Genomic DNA, 19,195 nt, shown 5'->3' on the forward strand with positions numbered 1-19,195 from the left:
AACAGCTTTTTGTTAGGAGGGTCTAATCTTCTCCGAACTGGAAGTAGTAAGCAAGAAGTAGTCGTTTGGCAGCTATATCTAGCTTTGTGCAAGTAATAAATCAACGAGATTGCTAAAAATTGTTTTCTGCCAACGGTATCTATATTTCTGCAAGCAATATCTCGTCACCTTTTTGCAGTCTTTAAACCTATCGGTCATATCTAGTCTTCTTCCAGCGTTATCTATGTTTTTACAAGAAGTATCTCCTCTTTTTGTTGCAGTATTTAGACATGTCAATAGTGTCTAGTCTTCAGAAAGCAGTATTTAGTCTTCCAGAAGCAGTATTTAGTCTTCCAGAAGCAGTATTTAGTCTTCTAGAAGCAGTATTTAGTCTTCCAGAAGCAGTATTTAGTCTTGCAGAAGCAGTATTTAGAAATGTCAGCAGTATCTAGTCTTCAGAAAGCAGTATTTAGTCTTCAGAAGCAATATTTAGAAATGTCAGCAGTATCCAGTCTTCAGAAAGCAGTATTTAGTCTTCCAGAAGCAGTATTTAGACCTGACAGCAGTATCTAGTTTTAAGAAACCAGTATTTAGTTTTCTATAAGCAGTATTTAGTCTGCAACAAGCAGCATTTAGTCTTCTAGAAGCAGAATTTAGACCTGTCAGCAGTATCTAGTCTTCAGAAAGTTGTTGTAGTCTTTAGAATTCAGCATTTAGTCTTCCAGAAGATGTATGTAGTTTTTTGCCAACGTTCTATATGTTTTTTCAAGCAGTATCTCATCTTTCTTTTGCAGTATTTAGAGCTATCGGCAGTATATAGTCTTCAGAAAACAGTATTTAATCTTCCAGAAGCAGTATTTAGACCTGTCAGCAGTATTTAGTCTTCCAGAAGCAGTTTTTAGACCTGTCAGCAGTATTTAGTCTCCAGGAAGCAGTATTTAGTCTTCAAAAAGCAATATTTAGTCTTCCAGAAGCAGTATTTAGACCTGTCAGCAGTATCTAGTCTTCAGAAAGCAGTATTTAGTCTTCCAGAAGCAGTGTCTAGTTTTCAGAAAGCAGTATTTAGTCTTCCAGAAGCAGTATTTAGACCTGTCAGCAGTATTTAGTCTGCAGGAAGCAGTATTTAGTCTTCAAAAAGCAATATTTAGTCTTCCAGAAGCACTATTTAGATCTGTCAGCAGTATCTCGTCTTCAGGAAGCAGTATTTAGTCTTCGAGAAGCAGTATTTAGACCTGTCAGCAGTATTTAGTCTCCAGGAAGCAGTATTTAGTCTTCAAAAAGCAATATTTAGTCTTCCAGAAGCAGTATTTAGACCTGTCAGCAGTATCTAGTCTCCAGAAAGCAGTATTTAGTCTTCCAGAAGCAGTGTCTAGTTTTCAGAAAGCAGTATTTAGTCTTCCAGAAGCAGTATTTAGACCTGTCAGCAGTATTTAGTCTCCAGGAAGCAGTATTTAGTCTTCAAAAAGCAATATTTAGTCTTCCAGAAGCACTATTTAGATCTGTCAGCAGTATCTAGTCTTCAGAAAGCAGTATTTAGTCTCCACAAAGCAATTTTAGTCTTTAGAAGGCAGTATTTAGTCTTCCAGAAGCAGTATTTAGACCTGTCAGCAATATTTAGTCTCCAGGAAGCAGTATTTAGTCTTCAAAAAGCAATATTTAGTCTTCCAGAAGCACTATTTAGATCTGTCAGCAGTATCTCGTCTTCAGGAAGCAGTATTTAGTCTTCCAGAAGCAGTATTTAGAACTGTCAGCAGTATTTAGTCTCCAGGAAGCAGTATTTAGTCTTCAAAAAGCAATATTTAGTCTTCCAGAAGCAGTATTTAGACCTGTCAGCAGTATCTAGTCTTCAGAAAGCAGTATTTAGTCTTCCAGAAGCAGTATCTAGTTTTCAGAAAGCAGTATTTAGTCTTCCAGAAGCAGTATTTAGACCTGTCAGCAGTATTTAGTCTCCAGGAAGCAGTATTTAGTCTTCAAAAAGCAATATTTAGTCTTCCAGAAGCACTATTTAGATCTGTCAGCAGTATCTCGTCTTCAGGAAGCAGTATTTAGTCTTCCAGAAGCAGTATTTAGAACTGTCAGCAGTATTTAGTCTCCAGGAAGCAGTATTTAGTCTTCAAAAAGCAATATTTAGCCTTCGAGAAGCAGTATTTAGACCTGTCAGCAGTATCTAGTCTTCAGAAAGCAGTATTTAGTCTCCACAAAGCAATTTTAGTCTTTAGAAGGCAGTATTTAGTCTTCCAGAAGCAGTATTTAGACCTAACAGCAGTATCTAGTCTTGAGAAACTAGTATTTAGTTTTCTATAAGCAGTGTTTAGTCTTCTAGAAGCATAATCTAGTCTTTTGCCAACGTTATGTATGTTTTTTCAAGCAGTATCTCATCTTTCTTTTGCAGTATTTCGACCTGTCAGCATATCTAGTCTTCTAGAAGCAAAATTTAGACCTCTCAACAGTATCTAGTCTTCAGAAAGCAATATTTAGTCTTCTAGAAGCAGAATTTATACCTGTCAGCAGTATCTAGTCTTCAGAAAGTTGTTGTAGTCATCAAAATTCAGTATTTAGACTTCCAGAAGCAGTATCTAGTCTTTTGCCAACGTTATGTATGTTTTTTCAAGCAATATCTCATCTTTCTTCTGCAGTATTTGGACCTGTGAGCATACCTAGTCTTCAGAAAGCAGTATTTAGTCTGCAACAAACAGTATTTAGTCTTCCAGAAGTAGTATTTAGACCTATCTGCGGTATCTAGTCTCCAAGAAGCAGTATTTAGTCTTCAACAAGCAGTATTTAGTCTTCTAGAAGCAGAATTTAGACCTGTCAGCAGTACCCAGTCTTCAGAAAGTTGTTGTAGTCTTCAGAATTCAGTATTTCGTCTTCCAAAAGCAGTATCTAGTCTTTTGCAAACGTTATGTATGGTTTTTCAAGCAGTATCTCATCTTTCTTTTGCAGTATTTAGACTTGTCAGCAATATTTAGTCTTCAGGAAACAGTATTTAGACCTGTCAGCTATATCTAGGCTTCAGAAAGCAGTATTTGGCCTTCCAGAAGCTATATTTAGACCTGTCAACAGTATTTAGTCTGCAACAAGCAGTATTTAGTCTTCTAGAAGTAGAATTTAGACCTGTCAGCAGTATCTAGTCTCCAGGGAGCAGTAGTTAGTCTTCAAAAAGCAATATTTAGTCTTCCAGACGCAATATCTAGTCTTCTGCCAACATTATGTACGTTTTTTCAAGCAGTATCTCATCTTTCTTTTGCAGTATTTAGACTTGTCAGCAATATTTAGTCTTCAGAAAACAGTATTTAGACCTGTTAGCAGTATCTAATCTTCAGAAAGCAATATTTAGTCTCCATAAAGCAATGTTAGTCTTCAAAAAGCATTATTTAGTCTGCAAGAAGCAGTATTCAGTCTTCCAGAAGCAATATTTAGATCTCTCAGCAGCATCGAGTCTTCAGAAAACAATATTTAGTCTTCCAGAAGCAATATCTAATCTTCTGCCAACATCATCTATCTTTTTGCAAACAATATCTCGTATTTCCCTGCAATATTTAAAGCTACCAAAAACATTTAGTCCTCATAAATCAGTAACTAGTCTTCTGAAAACATTATCTAATCTTCTGCCAACAGCTTCCATCTTTCTGGCATTATCTTATCGAATATCGCAAACACCAAGACGTTTTGGAACTGATAAAAATCTTTTAGATAGTAAAATTGAACGTATCTTGCTTAAATCAATGGAAAAAAGTATCATAGATGACTTTGAAGGCATCGAGCAACCCTAATCATCATGGATGTTACTCTCTAACTTTCTTTTAGCCTTGCCCACGCAGTAGCAGTCTTTTTCTAGCGGTGAGTAGTCTTCTGCTAACAATATCTAGTATTTTCCAAACACCTAGAGGTCTTTTATCAGCAGTATCTAGTCTTTAATCGGCAATATTTAGTCTTCTCCAAACAGTTAATAGTTTTTTTCCAACACTATGTGGTCTTCTTCTAGTAATGGATAGTCTTCTGGCAGCAGTAACTCATCTTTAGCAGTATCTAGGTTTCCCAGAGTAATCAGCAGTCTATTTCTAACAGTATCTAGTATTTTTAACAGCATCATCTAGTCTTCTACAAGTAATAAGTAAACTTTTAGCCACAGTAACCAGTTTTTCCAAGCAATTAGCAATATTCTTCTAACAGTATCTTATTTTCGATTCATTTTAGACCGTTCTAAAACTTTTAATATTATTTGACAGTTCGCGATTATTGACAGTTTTATGACGTTTAAAATTTAACACCTTTTTTGACAAAAATACTTTTTTAAACAAAATAAAACCGCTTTTTACAATCAACGATGTCGGTTATTCAAAATTACTTTAAAGAATTACTTTAAAAGTGTTACTTTAAAAGTATATTTTAATTTTTTATTAAAAAAAAAATGTGGTGGTACTATTGGTTACCATGGAAACGCGCACTTAGTACTCTTTCGCAAACGTCAAGATGAGTGTTGAGCGAAATTGTTATTTATAATAATTATTTCGTGTGTTTTAGTGCTAAATAAGTGATTGTTTATAAATGTTTGTGTTAGGCGGTTCATTAAAAGGTAAGTCATACGAATTAATTCTTTCTTTTTCGGCAACATTTAAAATCGTTTTTTTTATCTCTAACTTTAATGATATGTTTTAAATTAACCTGAAATAATAATAAATAAATAAATACTCACGATATATCAACCCCAAAAAAGAAATTGCGTGGTTTTATCTACGATCCTAAATTTGGGAATGATTTATAGGTTATGTTTATATCGACAATTTTTCTTCGAGTTAAAAATAAACGTAAAGTTAGCGACATTTGATTATTATTAATTTTTTAACCTCAATTTGTGGTTATTTAATATAAAAAATAAATAATTTAATTGTAACTTAAATATTTAATAAATCGATACAGCGTTCTACTTTATCGCCCTCGAATTGACAGATCTGAAGTTGTCTGCAACTATCGGCGAGTGTCATAAATAGTAAACAGTCCAATGTGATTTATAAAAAGTGAGGTTATTTCTCCGAAAATTATTAATTTAATCATAAAAAGTAATTTAAATCATGTTAAAACCACTTTTGAACGTTCTAAACAAATCAAGCATCGAATATTTATTTCCACGAGGACGTTTAAAATCGAATTATCGTTTTTTAAGCAAAAATTTAAAACCTAACCTCAAATCTGCGTCAAATCTTTCCACGACCAAAGTCGCTTCGATAGCGAAATTCGTCGAAAATTCGTTTGCTTACAGCGTTTTAGAACCTCTACCGATTGTATCAACGTTGAAACAAATCTCGATTAATAATAATAATAATAAAAATGTGAAAACTGAAGAAGATTTTGAGCGATTTTTGAATAAAGATTGGAGGAAATGTGGTGTTAAAGAGATCGTCGATGGGTTTAATGCGGTTCTTCCGTTTTGTGTGGAGAATAACGTTAATATTACGAATAAAAACTTTGATTTTTTAGTTGATGGGTTGTTGGATAACGTTGAGAATTTATCAACTGATGATATAATAAGTGTTTTAAAGTTTTTAACAGAGTCCCCTTTACCTGGGGGTTTAAATATGCATAATTACCACGATGTTTGGAGCGCTATGGACGACGTTTGTTGTTGGAGGTTAAAATCGTTTGATTTACAAACGAGTTTTTATGTGGCGAATTTGTGGTTTAAGATGGGTTTGGGAAGAATTTGCGATTTTATTTATGAATTATTAGAGAAGTACAGCAAAAAACCGGCGCGTTTAACTAAATCGGAGTTGGTTTATATCTTTTTTTATTTCAATATTTGTCGAAAACGCACCATGGATTTTTCTTATGAAGATGCGATCGAAAAAAAAATCTCTTTAATGTCGCCTGATGAAATTGGAATAGTCGCCTTGGGATTTTTTAAGACTAAAACAATGATTAAAAGTGCTGATACATTAAATGTGATGATCGATTGTGCTATAAACAATTCGAAGAGTATTCATGAGATTACTTTGGCTGCTATTGTTAAAGTGAGTACTTAATTTTGATTTAATTTTAATTAAAATGATGTAAGAATCATTTCGCTTAAAAATCGACAAATTTTTTTGGCACAAATAAAAAAAACGTCACTTTTTGTGAGGTTATGGACCCTGCTAATCATATAAACAAAAACTTTCAGGTGTTAATATCAACTTTAATTTTATTACTATATTCGAAATCTTTATAAAATAACCTTTAAAATGAGTCCAAACATGACACATTTATCTCAAATAACAAAAAAATTAGAATAAAAGACATTAAACCGGAAGTTAGCAACAATTTAATTTTTAAATATTAATACCAACTTCAATTTTTGATTTTTTTAACTATATTTTATAAAAATTAAGAATATATCTCAATGACATTGACATTTCAAACCGGAAGTTGGCCATAACTTCATTAACATTGAAGATGTTAATGTCAACTTTAATTTTATTATTATATTTGTAAACTTTATAAAATAACCTTTAAAATGAGCCCAAACATGACACATTTATCTCAAAAAACAAAAAAGTTTGAATAAAAAGCATTAAACCGGAAGTTAGCAACAATTTAATTTATAAATATTAATACCAACCTTAATTTCTAATTTAGTTTTATTATGATAAATTTTAAAACATTTTATAAAAATTAAGAATATTTCAAAATGACATTGACATTTTAAACCGGAAGTTGCTTATATCTCGAGTAATATTGGAATTAAACACATCATGTTTGGGCTCATTTTAAAGGAATTTCACGACGATTACAAATATGTCAAAATTGAGATTGACATTTCTAACCGGAAGTTGACCATAACTTCATTAACATTGAAGATGTTAATGTCAACTTTAATTTTATTATTATATTTGTAATATTTATAAAATAACCTTTAAAATGAGTCCAAACAAGACGCATTTATCTCAAAAAACAAAAAAATTAAAATAAAAAACATCAAACCGGAAGTTAGCAATTTAATTTTTAAATATTAATACCAACCTCAATTTTTGATTTTTTTAATTATATTTTTGTTTTTGTGACAAATTTTATACAAATTAAGTACATATCAAAATGACATTGACATTTTAAACCGGAAGTTGCTTATATCTCGAATAATATTGGAATTAAACGTATCATGTTTGGGCTCATTTTAAAGGATTTTTCACGACGATTACAAATATGTCAAAATTGAGGTTGACATTTCTAACCGGAAGTTGGCCATAACTTCATTAACATTGAAGATGTTAATGTCAACTTTAATTTTATTATTATATTTGTAATCTTTATAAAATAACCTTTAAAATGAGTCCAAACATGATACATTTATCTCAAAAAATAAAAAAGTTACAATAAAAAACATTAAACCGGAAGTTAGCAACAATTTAATTTATAAATATTAATACCAACCTTAATTTCTCATTTTTTTTATTATATTTTTGATTTTGTGACAAATTTTAAGACATTTTATAAAAATTAAGAATATATCAAAATGACATTGACATTTCAAACCGGAAGTGGCTTATATCTCAAGTAATATTGGAATTAAATATATCATGTTTGGGCTCATTTTAAAGGATTTTTCAAGACGATTACACATATGTCAAAATTGAGGTTGACATTTCTAACCGGAAGTTGGCCATAACTTCATTAATATTGAAGATGTTAATGTTAACTTTAATTTTATTATTATATTTGTAATCTTTATAAAATAACCTTTAAAATGAGTCCAAACATGACACATTTATCTCAATAAACAATGAAATTAGAATAGAAACATTAAACCGGAAGTTAGCAACAATTTAATTTTTAAATATTAATACCAACCTTAACTTCTGTTTTTTTTTTATTACATTTTTGTTTTTGTGACAAATTTTAAGAACTAAGAAAATATCAAAATGACATTGACATTTCAAACCGGAAGTTGCTTGTATCTCGAGTAATATTGGAATTAAACACATCATGTTTGGGCTCATTTTAAAGGATTTTTCACGACGATTACAAATATGTCAAAATTGAAGTTGACATTTCTAACCGGAAGTTGACCATAACTTCATTAATATTGAAGATGTTAATGTCAACTTTAATTTTATTATTATATTTGTAATCTTTATAAAATAACCTTTAAAATGACTCCAAACAAGACGCATTTATCTCAAAAAAAAAAAGTTTGAATAAAAAACATTAAACCGGAAGTTAGCAACAAATTAATTTTTAAATATTAATACCAACCTTAATTTCTGAATTTTTTTATTATATTTTTGTTTTTGTCACAAATTTTAAGGCATTTTATAAAAAATCAATAATATATCAAAATGACATTGACATTTCAAACCGGAAGTTGCTTATATTTCATGTAATATTGGGATTAAACGTATCATGTTTGGGCTCATTTTAAAGGATTTTTCACGACGATTACAAATATGTCAAAATTAAGGTTGACATTTCTAACCGGAAGTTGGCCATAACTTCATTAATATTGAAGATGCTACCGCCAACTTTAATTTTATTATTATATTTGTAATCTTTATAAAATAACCTTTAAAATGAGTCCAAACATGACGCATTTATCTCAAAAAACAAAAAAGTTAGAATAAAAAACATTAAACCGGAAGTTAGCAACAATTTATTTTTTTAAATATTATTACCAACCTTAATTTTTTTTTTTTATTACATTTTTATTTTTGTTACAAATTTTAAGAACTAAGAAAATATCAAAATGACATTGACATTTCAAACCGGAAGTTGCTTATATCTCGAGTAATATCGGAATTAAATATATCATGTTTGGGCTCATTTTAAAGGATTTTTCACGACGATTACAAATATGTCAAAATTGACTTTGACATTTCTAACCGGAAGTTGACCATAACTTCATTAATATTGAAGATAAATATGTCGTGTTTGTACTCATTTTAAAGGATTTTTAATGAAGATTACAAACATGTCAAAAAAAATCGTCGATTTTTATTCCACACGATGATTCTTGATTTTTTCCCAATACATTTTTAATCCAGACAATTCGATTATCTCATCACCCCTTAACGGCGACTAAAACAGCGGAGCTCCTCCAAGTGATCACACCGGAAATCGAAAGATTATCGCACATTTGCTGCATGCATTTGGCCCTTTTAGGAACCGGTTTGCAAATATTCAACAAAACCGCGTTAACGAAAATTTGCGAAAAACTCTCGAAAAGCATCCACGACAAAGAAACGATTCGAATAAAAGACATCGAGCGCCTCCTCCTCACATTAACAATGTTCGATTTTAAACCGAAAGTTTCCACGACGAACGACATTTACGACCTCCTTCTCCGGGAATTCTACAACCCAGCTCGACAAGGTGAAATCGAAAGTCACCCAAAATGCCTTCCGTGTTCCCTCCTGTTTTTGGCAATCCGAAATATTTACCCCGAAGATCTAATAGATGGCGTTTTAAACCCGGATTTTTTAAAGAAAACTTACGGGAAACAATTTTTGGATGTTCCGAGGGAATTATACTCTTTAGATATGTGTTTAGAGATTGAAAGGCCGAATTATAAAGGAAATCGGATACCTAAAGACAAGCGGAGGAGATGCGCGAAAGTTTTTATTGAACGATTACCTAAAAAAGAGAAAAAAAGCATGAATGCAGCCGATCGATTAATCCACGACGTGTTAGATTCTTGCTTAAAAGTAACGGGAGATTCGAATAAAGTGTTTTTGGGGCATATCATACCGCAATATGTCAAAGCTGATATTGTCTTGTGTTACGACGAATTAAACAAGGAATTTATAACCCCAAATTTTACTCAGTATGAAATTGGTGATATTGTGAGACCTCCAAATAAGAAAAATTTGAGGTGGATTGTAGTTGTGCCAGTTTCTGTTAATACGACGATTAGATATTTATTAAAACCGGTGGGATTCATGAATTTAAAACGACGACAATTAAAATTGTTGGGTTACGACGTCGTTATGGTAAACGTGATTAAATTGTTTAATTTATATAGGATTAATTTAAAATTTTTAGGTTCCTTATCACGAGTATATTCCGTTAGATGAAGATGATAAAGTTGAATATATTTCTAGTTTAATACAAAGAGTTCTTTAAATAAATAAATTTTTATAAACAATTAATTAGAAATGTCAAATTTAAAGTTTTATTCGGAGGTACCAACCTAAATCGAAGTGTCATTATTCGTAATGACGGTTTTAACGTAACTTCAAATTAAAATTTTTTATTTATTTTATACAACAACAACGATTTGAAATTAGTTAAATTATTTATTAATTAATAATAAATAACAATATTTAGTTGAATTTTAAACTTTTTTGTTGATTTTTTATAACTTTTAATAATAATCAAAATTTGACGTGTAAATTGGGTTGCATAACATTTTTGACATAACCTAATTATGACGTAAAATGACAAACGCTAATTATTTAAGACGTGTTTGAATTTTGTTTATAATTAATTTATTGTCTTAAAACGCGAGATATATTTTTTAGGTAATATTAGAAAAATTCAATTAAAAGTTATTAAAAAAAAATTAATTAATGTTTATAAATGTCACTAGATGGCGCTACCTTCTACGCGTCTTTTTCAAGTGACATTTTTGACGTTTCATTAAAAAAAATATTTAAGTCATTTTGCGTTAGAAATAAAACTAAAACTAGAAATTTTAGGGTTATGTCGTGCGTCATTTTATTACATCGGCAGAAAAAACTATCAAAATTTTGTAACTAAACTATTTTTTTTACAACATGGTTTTGTGATTCCAAAATGTTTATGTTAGTTAAAAAGAGATGGATGTAGCACATTTTAACGTAATAGACAAGGATAAATATATTCTGATCGATTCAATTTGAAATCTATTAATCCAAACGAATCGATTTAATTTGAAATTGGTTAAATTATTTATTAATTAATAAAAATAACAATATTTAGTTGAATTTTAAACTTTCTTGTTAATTTTTTATAACATTTTGCTTTAATAATAATTAAGATTTGACATGTAAATTGGGTTGCATAACATTTTTGACATAACCTAATTGTGGTGTAATGACAGACGCTAATTGTTTGTTCTTTGAGAAGTGTTTTAGTGTTGTTTATAATTAATTTATTGTCTTAAAACGCGTGAGATATCTTTTATTTTTGTTAATTAGTGCGTTATTATGATGTATGTATCATTACGATGTTAAAAACAGGTTAATATTAACAAAGTTAACGATTTAAACAATAATGGGTAATATCGAAACGAACGTTTCTGTAAAATCGGTTACAACACCCCTAATAATAATAATATTAATAATAATAATAACCCAAGAGCTTGGATGAGATGGAGTTACCAAGTTTCGTTGAAGGTAAGTGATTTTAATTCTATATTATAAGTCTAAATTAGTTTTTTATTAACAATTATTATTAATCACAATTTAATTTGTAATAATTAAATTAACCAAGACAACTAATTTCATAGCTGTCAATTAATGTTGTGTTGTAACATAACCTCAATTCTAAATCCTCAATAAGTTTTATTACGATTTTTTTAAACGTGGTTATTGGAATGATTAGAAATAATTACAAAGTGAATAGTTAAATTTATGGTGGATTTTCAGTAACAATTAATTTTCGTATTAAAAACAATAATAATTACAGGGTTCTTCAATATAAGCAACTTCACAGTTGTTGATTAATATGACAGTTTTAACATAACCTCAAATTTAAGTTTTCAACGAAGTTTTTAGCAGAATTTTTAATTTTTTCTAGGATTTATCTGGTTACAACTATCTAAAAGGTAATTAAAATGATGCGATTGATTTAATAGTGTTCTAGGTACTTTTTGATTTGAAGGGGATTCATCGTTAAGTTATAAAGTGAGGTTTAATTACGATTATGGATGATTTTTTTAATCGTAGTTATAGGAACGATTAGGAATGAGTACAAAGTGAATTAGTTGATATTAAATTTACTGTTGATTTACGATAACAATTAATTTTCATATTAAAACAATAATTATTGCAAAATTTCCCAATATAACCAACTTCACAGTTGTTGATTAATATGACAGTTTTAACATAACCTCAAATTTAAGTTTTTAGCAGAATCTTTTTATTCTTCTACGATTTAGGTCCATTACTACCATCTTTTGGTTACATTTATCTTATAGATAAACCCATCTACTAGCCAATCAGACCGCGTAAAATAGCTGTAACCGTGGTAATAATCCCTTAGATAGCTTAGAGCCTTATCTGGTTACAACTATCTAAAAGGTAATTAACAAGGATTCGATTGATTTAATAGTGTTTTAGGTACTTTTTCATTTCTAGGAGATTCATCGTTAAGTTATAAAGTGATGTTTTATTACGATTATGGATGATTTTTTTAATCGTAGTTATAGGAACAATTAGAAATAAATACAAAGTGAGTTTAGTCGATATTAAATTTATGGTTGATTTTCAATAACAATTAACTTTCGTATTAAAAACAATAATTATTACAGGGTTCTTCAATATAACCAACTTCACAGTTGTTGATTAATATGACAGTTTTAACATAACCTCAAATTTAAGTTTTCAACGAAGTTTTTAGCAGAATTTTTAATTTTTTCTAGGATTTATCTGGTTAGAACTATCTAAAAGGTAATTAAAAAAGATTCGATTGATTTAATAGTGTTCTAGTACTTTTTGATTTGAAAGGGATTCATCGTTAAGTTATAAAGTGAGGTTTTATTACGATTATGGATGATTTTTTTAATCGTAGTTATAGGAACGATTAGGAATGAGTACAAAGTGAATTAGTTGATATTAAATTTACTGTTGATTTACGATAACAATTAATTTTCATATTAAAACAATAATTATTGCAAAATTTCCCAATATAACCAACTTCACAGTTGTTAATTAATATGACAGTTTTAACATAACCTCAAATTTAAGTTTTTAGCAGAATTTTTTTATTTTTCTACGATTTATCTTCTTACAACTATCGAAAAGGTAATTAAAAAAGATTTGATTGATTTAATAGTGTTATAGGTACTTTTTGATTTCTAGGAGATTCATCGTTATGTTATAAAGTGATGTTTTATTACGATTATGGATGATTTTTTAATCGTAGTTATAGGAACGATTAGAAATAATTACAAAGTGAGTTTAGTCGATATTAAATTTATGGTGGATTTTCAATAACAATTAACTTTCGTATTAAAAACAATAATTATTACAGGGTTCTTCAATATAACCAACTTCACAGTTGTTGATTAATATGACAGTTTTAACATAACCTCAAATTTATGTTTTCAACAAGTTTTTAGCAGATTTTATTTTTCAACAATTTATGTGGTTACAACTATCTAAAAGGTAATTAAAAAAGATTCCATTGATATAATAGTGTTGTAGGTACTTTTTGATTCCTACAAAATTCATCGTTAAGTTATAAAGACAGGTTTTATTACGATTATGAATGATTTTTTTAATCGTAGTTATAGGAATGAGTATTAAGTGAATTAGTTGATATTAAATTTACTTTATTATTTATTTATTATTGCAAAATTTCCCAATATAACCAACTTCACAGTTTTCGATTGTTATTTATGACAATTTTAACATAACCTTAAATTTAAGTTTTTAGCAGAATTTTTTATTTTTCTACGATTTATCATCAAAAACCTCAACAATTTCTAGTTTTAGTTTAATTTCTTATTATATCGACAGAAAACTGTAACAAAATTTTGCGATTAAAATAATTTTGTGTTTAAAAGTTTTCAACCTGCCGTTACCATGGTGATTTATCAATACGCACCGACATCTTTAAATAAACACCACTTGTTGCGTCAAGAGAAAGTTTTATCAAAATTATCGCGATTATTTTAAACAATTTTCGCTTTAAATGAAGCTGAAGCACAATTATTAAGGCGGAGTAAGTACATTTAACTTTTTTAAATGAATTTGTTGTTATTGCGTTGTAAAAATTATCTTGTCGTTGTTCTCAACTTTTATTTAACACATTCAGCGTTAGAAATAAAACTAAAACTACAAATTTTTGAGGTTATGCCGTGCGTTAAAGACTTAAATCTAAATCGAGAAGTAACAAAAAGTGAACTCACTTCGAAAACGGCCGTGTTGGTACTCGAAAATGATGTTGAAGATTCCTAACCTTACTTTAATAACACAACCTAACCTCACTTTTTCAAATTAGATTTTATTTTGACGTTTTATTTAAAAAAAAATGTATTCAACTCTTTTTACGTTAGAAATTAAACTAATACTAGAAATTAAACAGTAATTCGTTTTTCGTGGTTTTTAATTATATTAAAATATTTGACATAATGACAAGATTTAGAGTTTTTTTAGACTTTTCCCGATAGATGGCGCTACCTCCTGTGCGTCTTTTTTAAATGACATTTTAAATAACCTAAAAATTTCTAGTTTTAGTTTTATTTCTTATTCCATCGAAATAAAAATCTATCAAGATTTTGTAACTAAACTATTTTTTTTTTTTTCAAGTTTTGAACCTGTCGTTACCATGGTGATTTATCAAGAAACATCTTCAAAAAAGTCACTTGTTGCATCACGAGAAAGTTTTATCAAAATTGATGAAATGAAGCTGGAAGATCCGGTTTTAAGACAGAGTGAGTACATTCAATTTTTGTAATGTTATTGCAATTCGTTATCTCAAAACTAAATTTATTAACAAAAAGAAACCTAACCTATTTAATTAGCGTCTCATCTAAGTCACGTTCCTCAATAGATGGCGCTGAAATTAACGCATTTAAATTAAATCAATTTAGTACAATTATAAACAAACAATTTTTAATTTTTATTATTTAAACGGGTTCCCCAAGCGGTCTCATCATAATATCTTGAATTTGCACATGATGAGGGGTCGACAAAACATAAACAACGGCGTCAGCGACATCCTCCGCGTTTAATTTAGGCATCGCATCAAAAACTTTATCAAAACTCGATTCCAAGTCGATTTTATTAATTTCCGTGTCAGTGGGACCCGGGCTAATCGTCTAAAACAAAATTAATTAATTTTTAGAATCATTTTTTTGATCAAAATTTTACGCAAACTCTAATCGGAACGTTTTCGGCCAAAAATTCCTGTCTCAAAGTCTCCGTTAAAGCCCTAATTGCGAATTTCGACGCCGGGTATAAATTTAAATTCGGAATATGGGCCACGTAGTGTCCCAAAACGCTCGAAATGTGGATTATTTGGCCTTCGATCGAGTGCGATTTCATGATTTTGATTGCTTCTCTTGTTGTTATGCAGGGGGCTAAAACGTTGGTGTCTAAAATTTCTTTCCATTTTGAGGTTTCGCCGTTGGAGAGGTTCGTGTTTTTGGTTATACCCGCGTTGTTTATTAAAATGTGAATTGGTCCTAATTTGGTTTCGACGAAATCGAATATCGCAAGGATTTCTTTTTCTTTTGTTAAATCGGCTTTAAAAGGAATAAGCTTTCCTTTGCAATTTTTTAATCTTTCCGACATCTCTTGAACCATCTCGATTCTTCTAGCGACTCCTACAACCTATTTTTTTAATGATTAGATTAATTATAAACACATTTTTTTATTTTTATTACAATTATCCCTTCTTGAACTAATTTTTCGGCAATCGCAGCTCCTATTCCTGCACTAACTCCAGTTACAATTGCGATTTTATTAACCCAACGGTCTAAGGAGAGCACCATTTTAGAGCTAGATTCGATTTAAACTCCGAGTTACTTTGTGAAATCGCTGTGAAAGTAATCACCTCGAAAACTGTTGCGTTTCATAACCTTGAAACAACAAAGAACATTTTAATTTATACCTAAAATAGAAAAAAACAAAGAGTTAATCGATTAAATTCAACATTTTTAAAACAAATCTCGTTATAATCGGTTAAATAATTAAAATTGTGTTAATTTCGCGAAATTAAAACATTTTTGACATCTGTCAATTTGTACATTTTAGACTTTTTCCAACAGATGGCGTTATCACCTGTGTCTTTTTTTAATTTCATTAATTTTTCAACCAAACCAAATCAATGAATCATGTCGATTTTCATAATACTCGCGAAAAAAGCTTTAAAATGAGCCCAAACACGACCAAGTTATCTTAAATAGTTCCCGAGATATCCCAATTTTAATTTTGACGCTTAACTAAAAAAAAAGACGATCGATTAATTAAAAATCGCGATATCTCGGGAACTAATTAAGATAACTATGTGGTGTTTGGGCTCATTTTAAACGATTTTTTAATCCGCGTCGATTAGAATCATCAAAATTAACCAAAAATGAAGTTTTGGGTGAAGTTGTATTAAGTAAAATCGAAAATAAATTGTTGAAACTTCCATATCGTAATTGCAAGTGGGATTTTGTTCCCTTAAAAGAAGAAAAGTTGGTTTTTAATGATTTAAAAAGTTCTACAAAAAAAGAAAAATCGGAATTAATTAAAAATTATTATAATTTTCGTAATCTACATAAAAAGACGATTAATTTGAGCCCAAACACGACCAAGTTATCTTAAATAGTTCCCGAGATATCCCAATTTTAATTTTGACGTTTAACTAAAAAAAAGACGATCGATTAATTAAAAATCGCGATATCTCGGGAACTAAGTAAGATAACTATGTGGTGTTTGGACTCATTTTAAACGATTTTTTAATCCGCGTCGATTAGAATCATCAAAAATAACCAAGAATGAAGTTTAGGGTGAAGTTGTATTAAGTAAAATCGAAAATAAATTGTCGAAACTTCCATATCGTAATTGCAAGTGGGATTTTGTTCCCTTAAAAGAAGAAAAGTTGATTTTTAATGATTTAAAAAGTTCTACAAAAAAAGAAAAATCGGAATTAATTAAAAATTATTATAATTTTCGTAATTTACATAAAAAGACGATTAATTTGAGCCCAAACACGACCAAGTTATCTTAAATAGTTTCCGAGATATTCCAATTTTAATTTTGACGTTTAACTAAAAAAAAGACGATCGATTAATTGAAAATCGCGATATCTCGGGAACTAATTAAGATAACTTGGTCGTGTTTGGGCTCATTTTAAAGGATTTTTTCGTCTTTTTCAACTATTTATTATTATTTAGCTAATTTTGCGTCTTTAAGTAACCTAAAAATTTAAAATGCATAATTAAATTAAATTTTATGCAAAATGAATCAACTTACAAATATTTTTAAATTGACATAAAAAAGTTAGGTTATGTCTGAAACTTCATGCCGAGATAAAAATCGTTTCGTGGCGTCTAAAATCGGTTTAAGCAAACTGTTAGGATGTTCAAAAATGTTTTTAAATGTTTCTTTCGGTTAAATCGCACCCTTTTTTTTTGTAAAATTTAATAATTTTTGTACGAAATTTTTCTAAACGTCAAAAATACGATTAATGTGGGGAATATCCACGAGATGGGGTTGATAAAAAAAATTTAATTAATAAATTTAAAACAATTATTAATAAAAATTTAATAAAAATTAAGGTTATAATTAAAAAAATCGATGATTTTCGATTTAATTTAGCGTTAATATTAGAAAAATTCAATTAAAAGTTATTTAAAAAAAATGTATTGTTTATAAATGTCACTAGATGGCGCTACCTTCTACGCGTCTTTTTTAAGTGACATTTCTTGACGTTTCATTAAAAAATTTTTTTTAACTCATTTTGCGTTAGAAATAAAACTAAAATTAGAGATTTTAAGGTTAAAAAATTTTTTTTAGTTTTATATTTTATTCCATCGGCAGAAAAATCTACAAAAATGTTGTGGTTAAAATAATTTTTTGTTTCAAAGTTTTCAACCCTGCCGTTACCATGGTGATTTGTCAATAAGCACCGACATCTTTAAAAAAAAGTCACTTGTTGCATCAAGAGAAAGTTTTATAACAATTATCGCGATTATATTAAACAATTTTCTCATAAAATGAAGTTAAAATATCCCTTTTTTTTAAAGCGGAGTAAGTACATTCAACTTTTGTAACGAATTAGTTGTTATTGCGTCGTGCATTTTTCTCAACCCAACCTAACTTTTTCAAGGACTATTTAATTCGTCCAAAAATTAGAAATTTTAGGTTATGCCGTGCGTTTTTAACGCGGTAATAATCTAAAATGATTCAAATAGTGATTAAATTAAATTTTATGCAAAATGAATCAACTTACAAATGTTTTTAAATTGACATAAAAAAGTTAGGTTATGTTTGAAACTTCATTTCGAGATAAAAATCGTTTCGTGGCGTCTAAAATCGGTTTAAGCAAACTGTTAGGATGTTCAAAAATGTCTTTAAACGTTTCTTTCGATTGAATCGCACCTTTTTATTGCAAAAATTAATAATTTTTGTATGAAATTTTTCTAAACGTCAAAAATACGATTAATGTGGGGAATATCCACGAGATGGGGTTGATAAAAAAATTTAATTAATAAATTTAAAACAATTATTAATAAAAATTAAGGTTATAATTAAAAAAATCGATGATTTTCGATTTAATTTAGCGTTAATATTAGAAAAATTCAATTAAAGTTATTAAAAAAAAATTAATTAATGTTTATAAATGTCACTAGATGGCGCTACCTTCTACGCGTCTTTTTGACGTGATATTTCTTGACGTTTCATTAAATAAAATTATTTTAACTCATTTTGCGTTAGAAATAAAACAAACTAGAAATTTTAAGGTTACAAAATTTTTAGTTGTTTTTAATTGTTGTAAAGTTTTCAAAATTAACAGGGAGTTTTGTTTTATCATGTTTTGAAGTAAATATGTCACATTGACGTTTGAGCTTTCGTTATTCAAAAAGAAAAGGTGCATAAAAAGTGTTGTGAGGTGTTTATTTGCCATTTACTTACCTAGAAAACGTATTTTATTCTATTTAAATGATCTATTATATGATTGGATTATAAAACATAAAGCTACATAAGAAAAATTTTTGAAAAAAGTTGAAATTTAGGTTGTGTTGGAACATATCAAGAAATACAAAGATTGTAACAAAAATTTGATAAAAAGATCCTGTCTGTATTTATGGGAGTTAAACGATGTTTTATATCTTAAATTAAAGAAAACCGACTTTCCTTCACGCTATAATTGGGGTTCAAAAGAAAACCGACAAAACTGACCTATGCTAACATTCCTTCACGCTTTAATTTGGGTTTCTTCACGCTTTAATTTGGTTTTCAAAAGAAAACTACCGGTCTTAACATTCCTTCACGCTTTAATTGGGATTTCTTCATGCTATAATTGGGATACAAAAGAAAACCGGCAGCCCTTC

At 29.2% G+C, this 19,195-nt stretch overlaps 2 protein-coding genes across 3 annotated transcripts in view; one reads left to right on the forward strand and one right to left on the reverse strand.

Annotated features, from left to right (window-relative positions):
- The first annotated feature begins 4,911 nt into the window (after positions 1-4,911).
- Positions 4,912-19,195, forward strand: part of LOC111415406 (FAST kinase domain-containing protein 5, mitochondrial) — a 40,113-nt gene continuing 25,829 nt past the window's right edge. For both annotated transcript variants that reach the window (XM_071201167.1, XM_023047096.2), the window contains exons 1-4: positions 4,912-5,987; positions 8,991-9,935; positions 9,988-11,321; positions 14,460-14,584. In XM_071201167.1, the coding sequence (XP_071057268.1) occupies positions 5,052-5,987; positions 8,991-9,935; positions 9,988-10,068 (1,962 nt within the window). In that variant the 5' untranslated portion in view covers positions 4,912-5,051 and the 3' untranslated portion in view covers positions 10,069-11,321; positions 14,460-14,584. The remainder of the gene's footprint in view (positions 5,988-8,990; positions 9,936-9,987; positions 11,322-14,459; positions 14,585-19,195) is intronic.
- Positions 14,239-15,746, reverse strand: LOC111415407 (farnesol dehydrogenase-like). Its single transcript, XM_023047097.2, has 3 exons — positions 15,539-15,746; positions 15,024-15,485; positions 14,239-14,971 (listed from the first exon to the last, which is right to left on the reverse strand). The coding sequence occupies exons 1-3, from the start codon at positions 15,644-15,646 to the stop codon at positions 14,780-14,782; spliced, it is 762 nt and encodes a 253-aa protein (XP_022902865.2). The 5' UTR covers positions 15,647-15,746; the 3' UTR covers positions 14,239-14,779.

The sequence above is a fragment of the Onthophagus taurus genome, unplaced genomic scaffold (genome assembly GCF_036711975.1).
Source record: "Onthophagus taurus isolate NC unplaced genomic scaffold, IU_Otau_3.0 ScKx7SY_16, whole genome shotgun sequence".
In the NCBI taxonomy this organism is placed as follows: domain Eukaryota; kingdom Metazoa; phylum Arthropoda; class Insecta; order Coleoptera; family Scarabaeidae; genus Onthophagus; species Onthophagus taurus.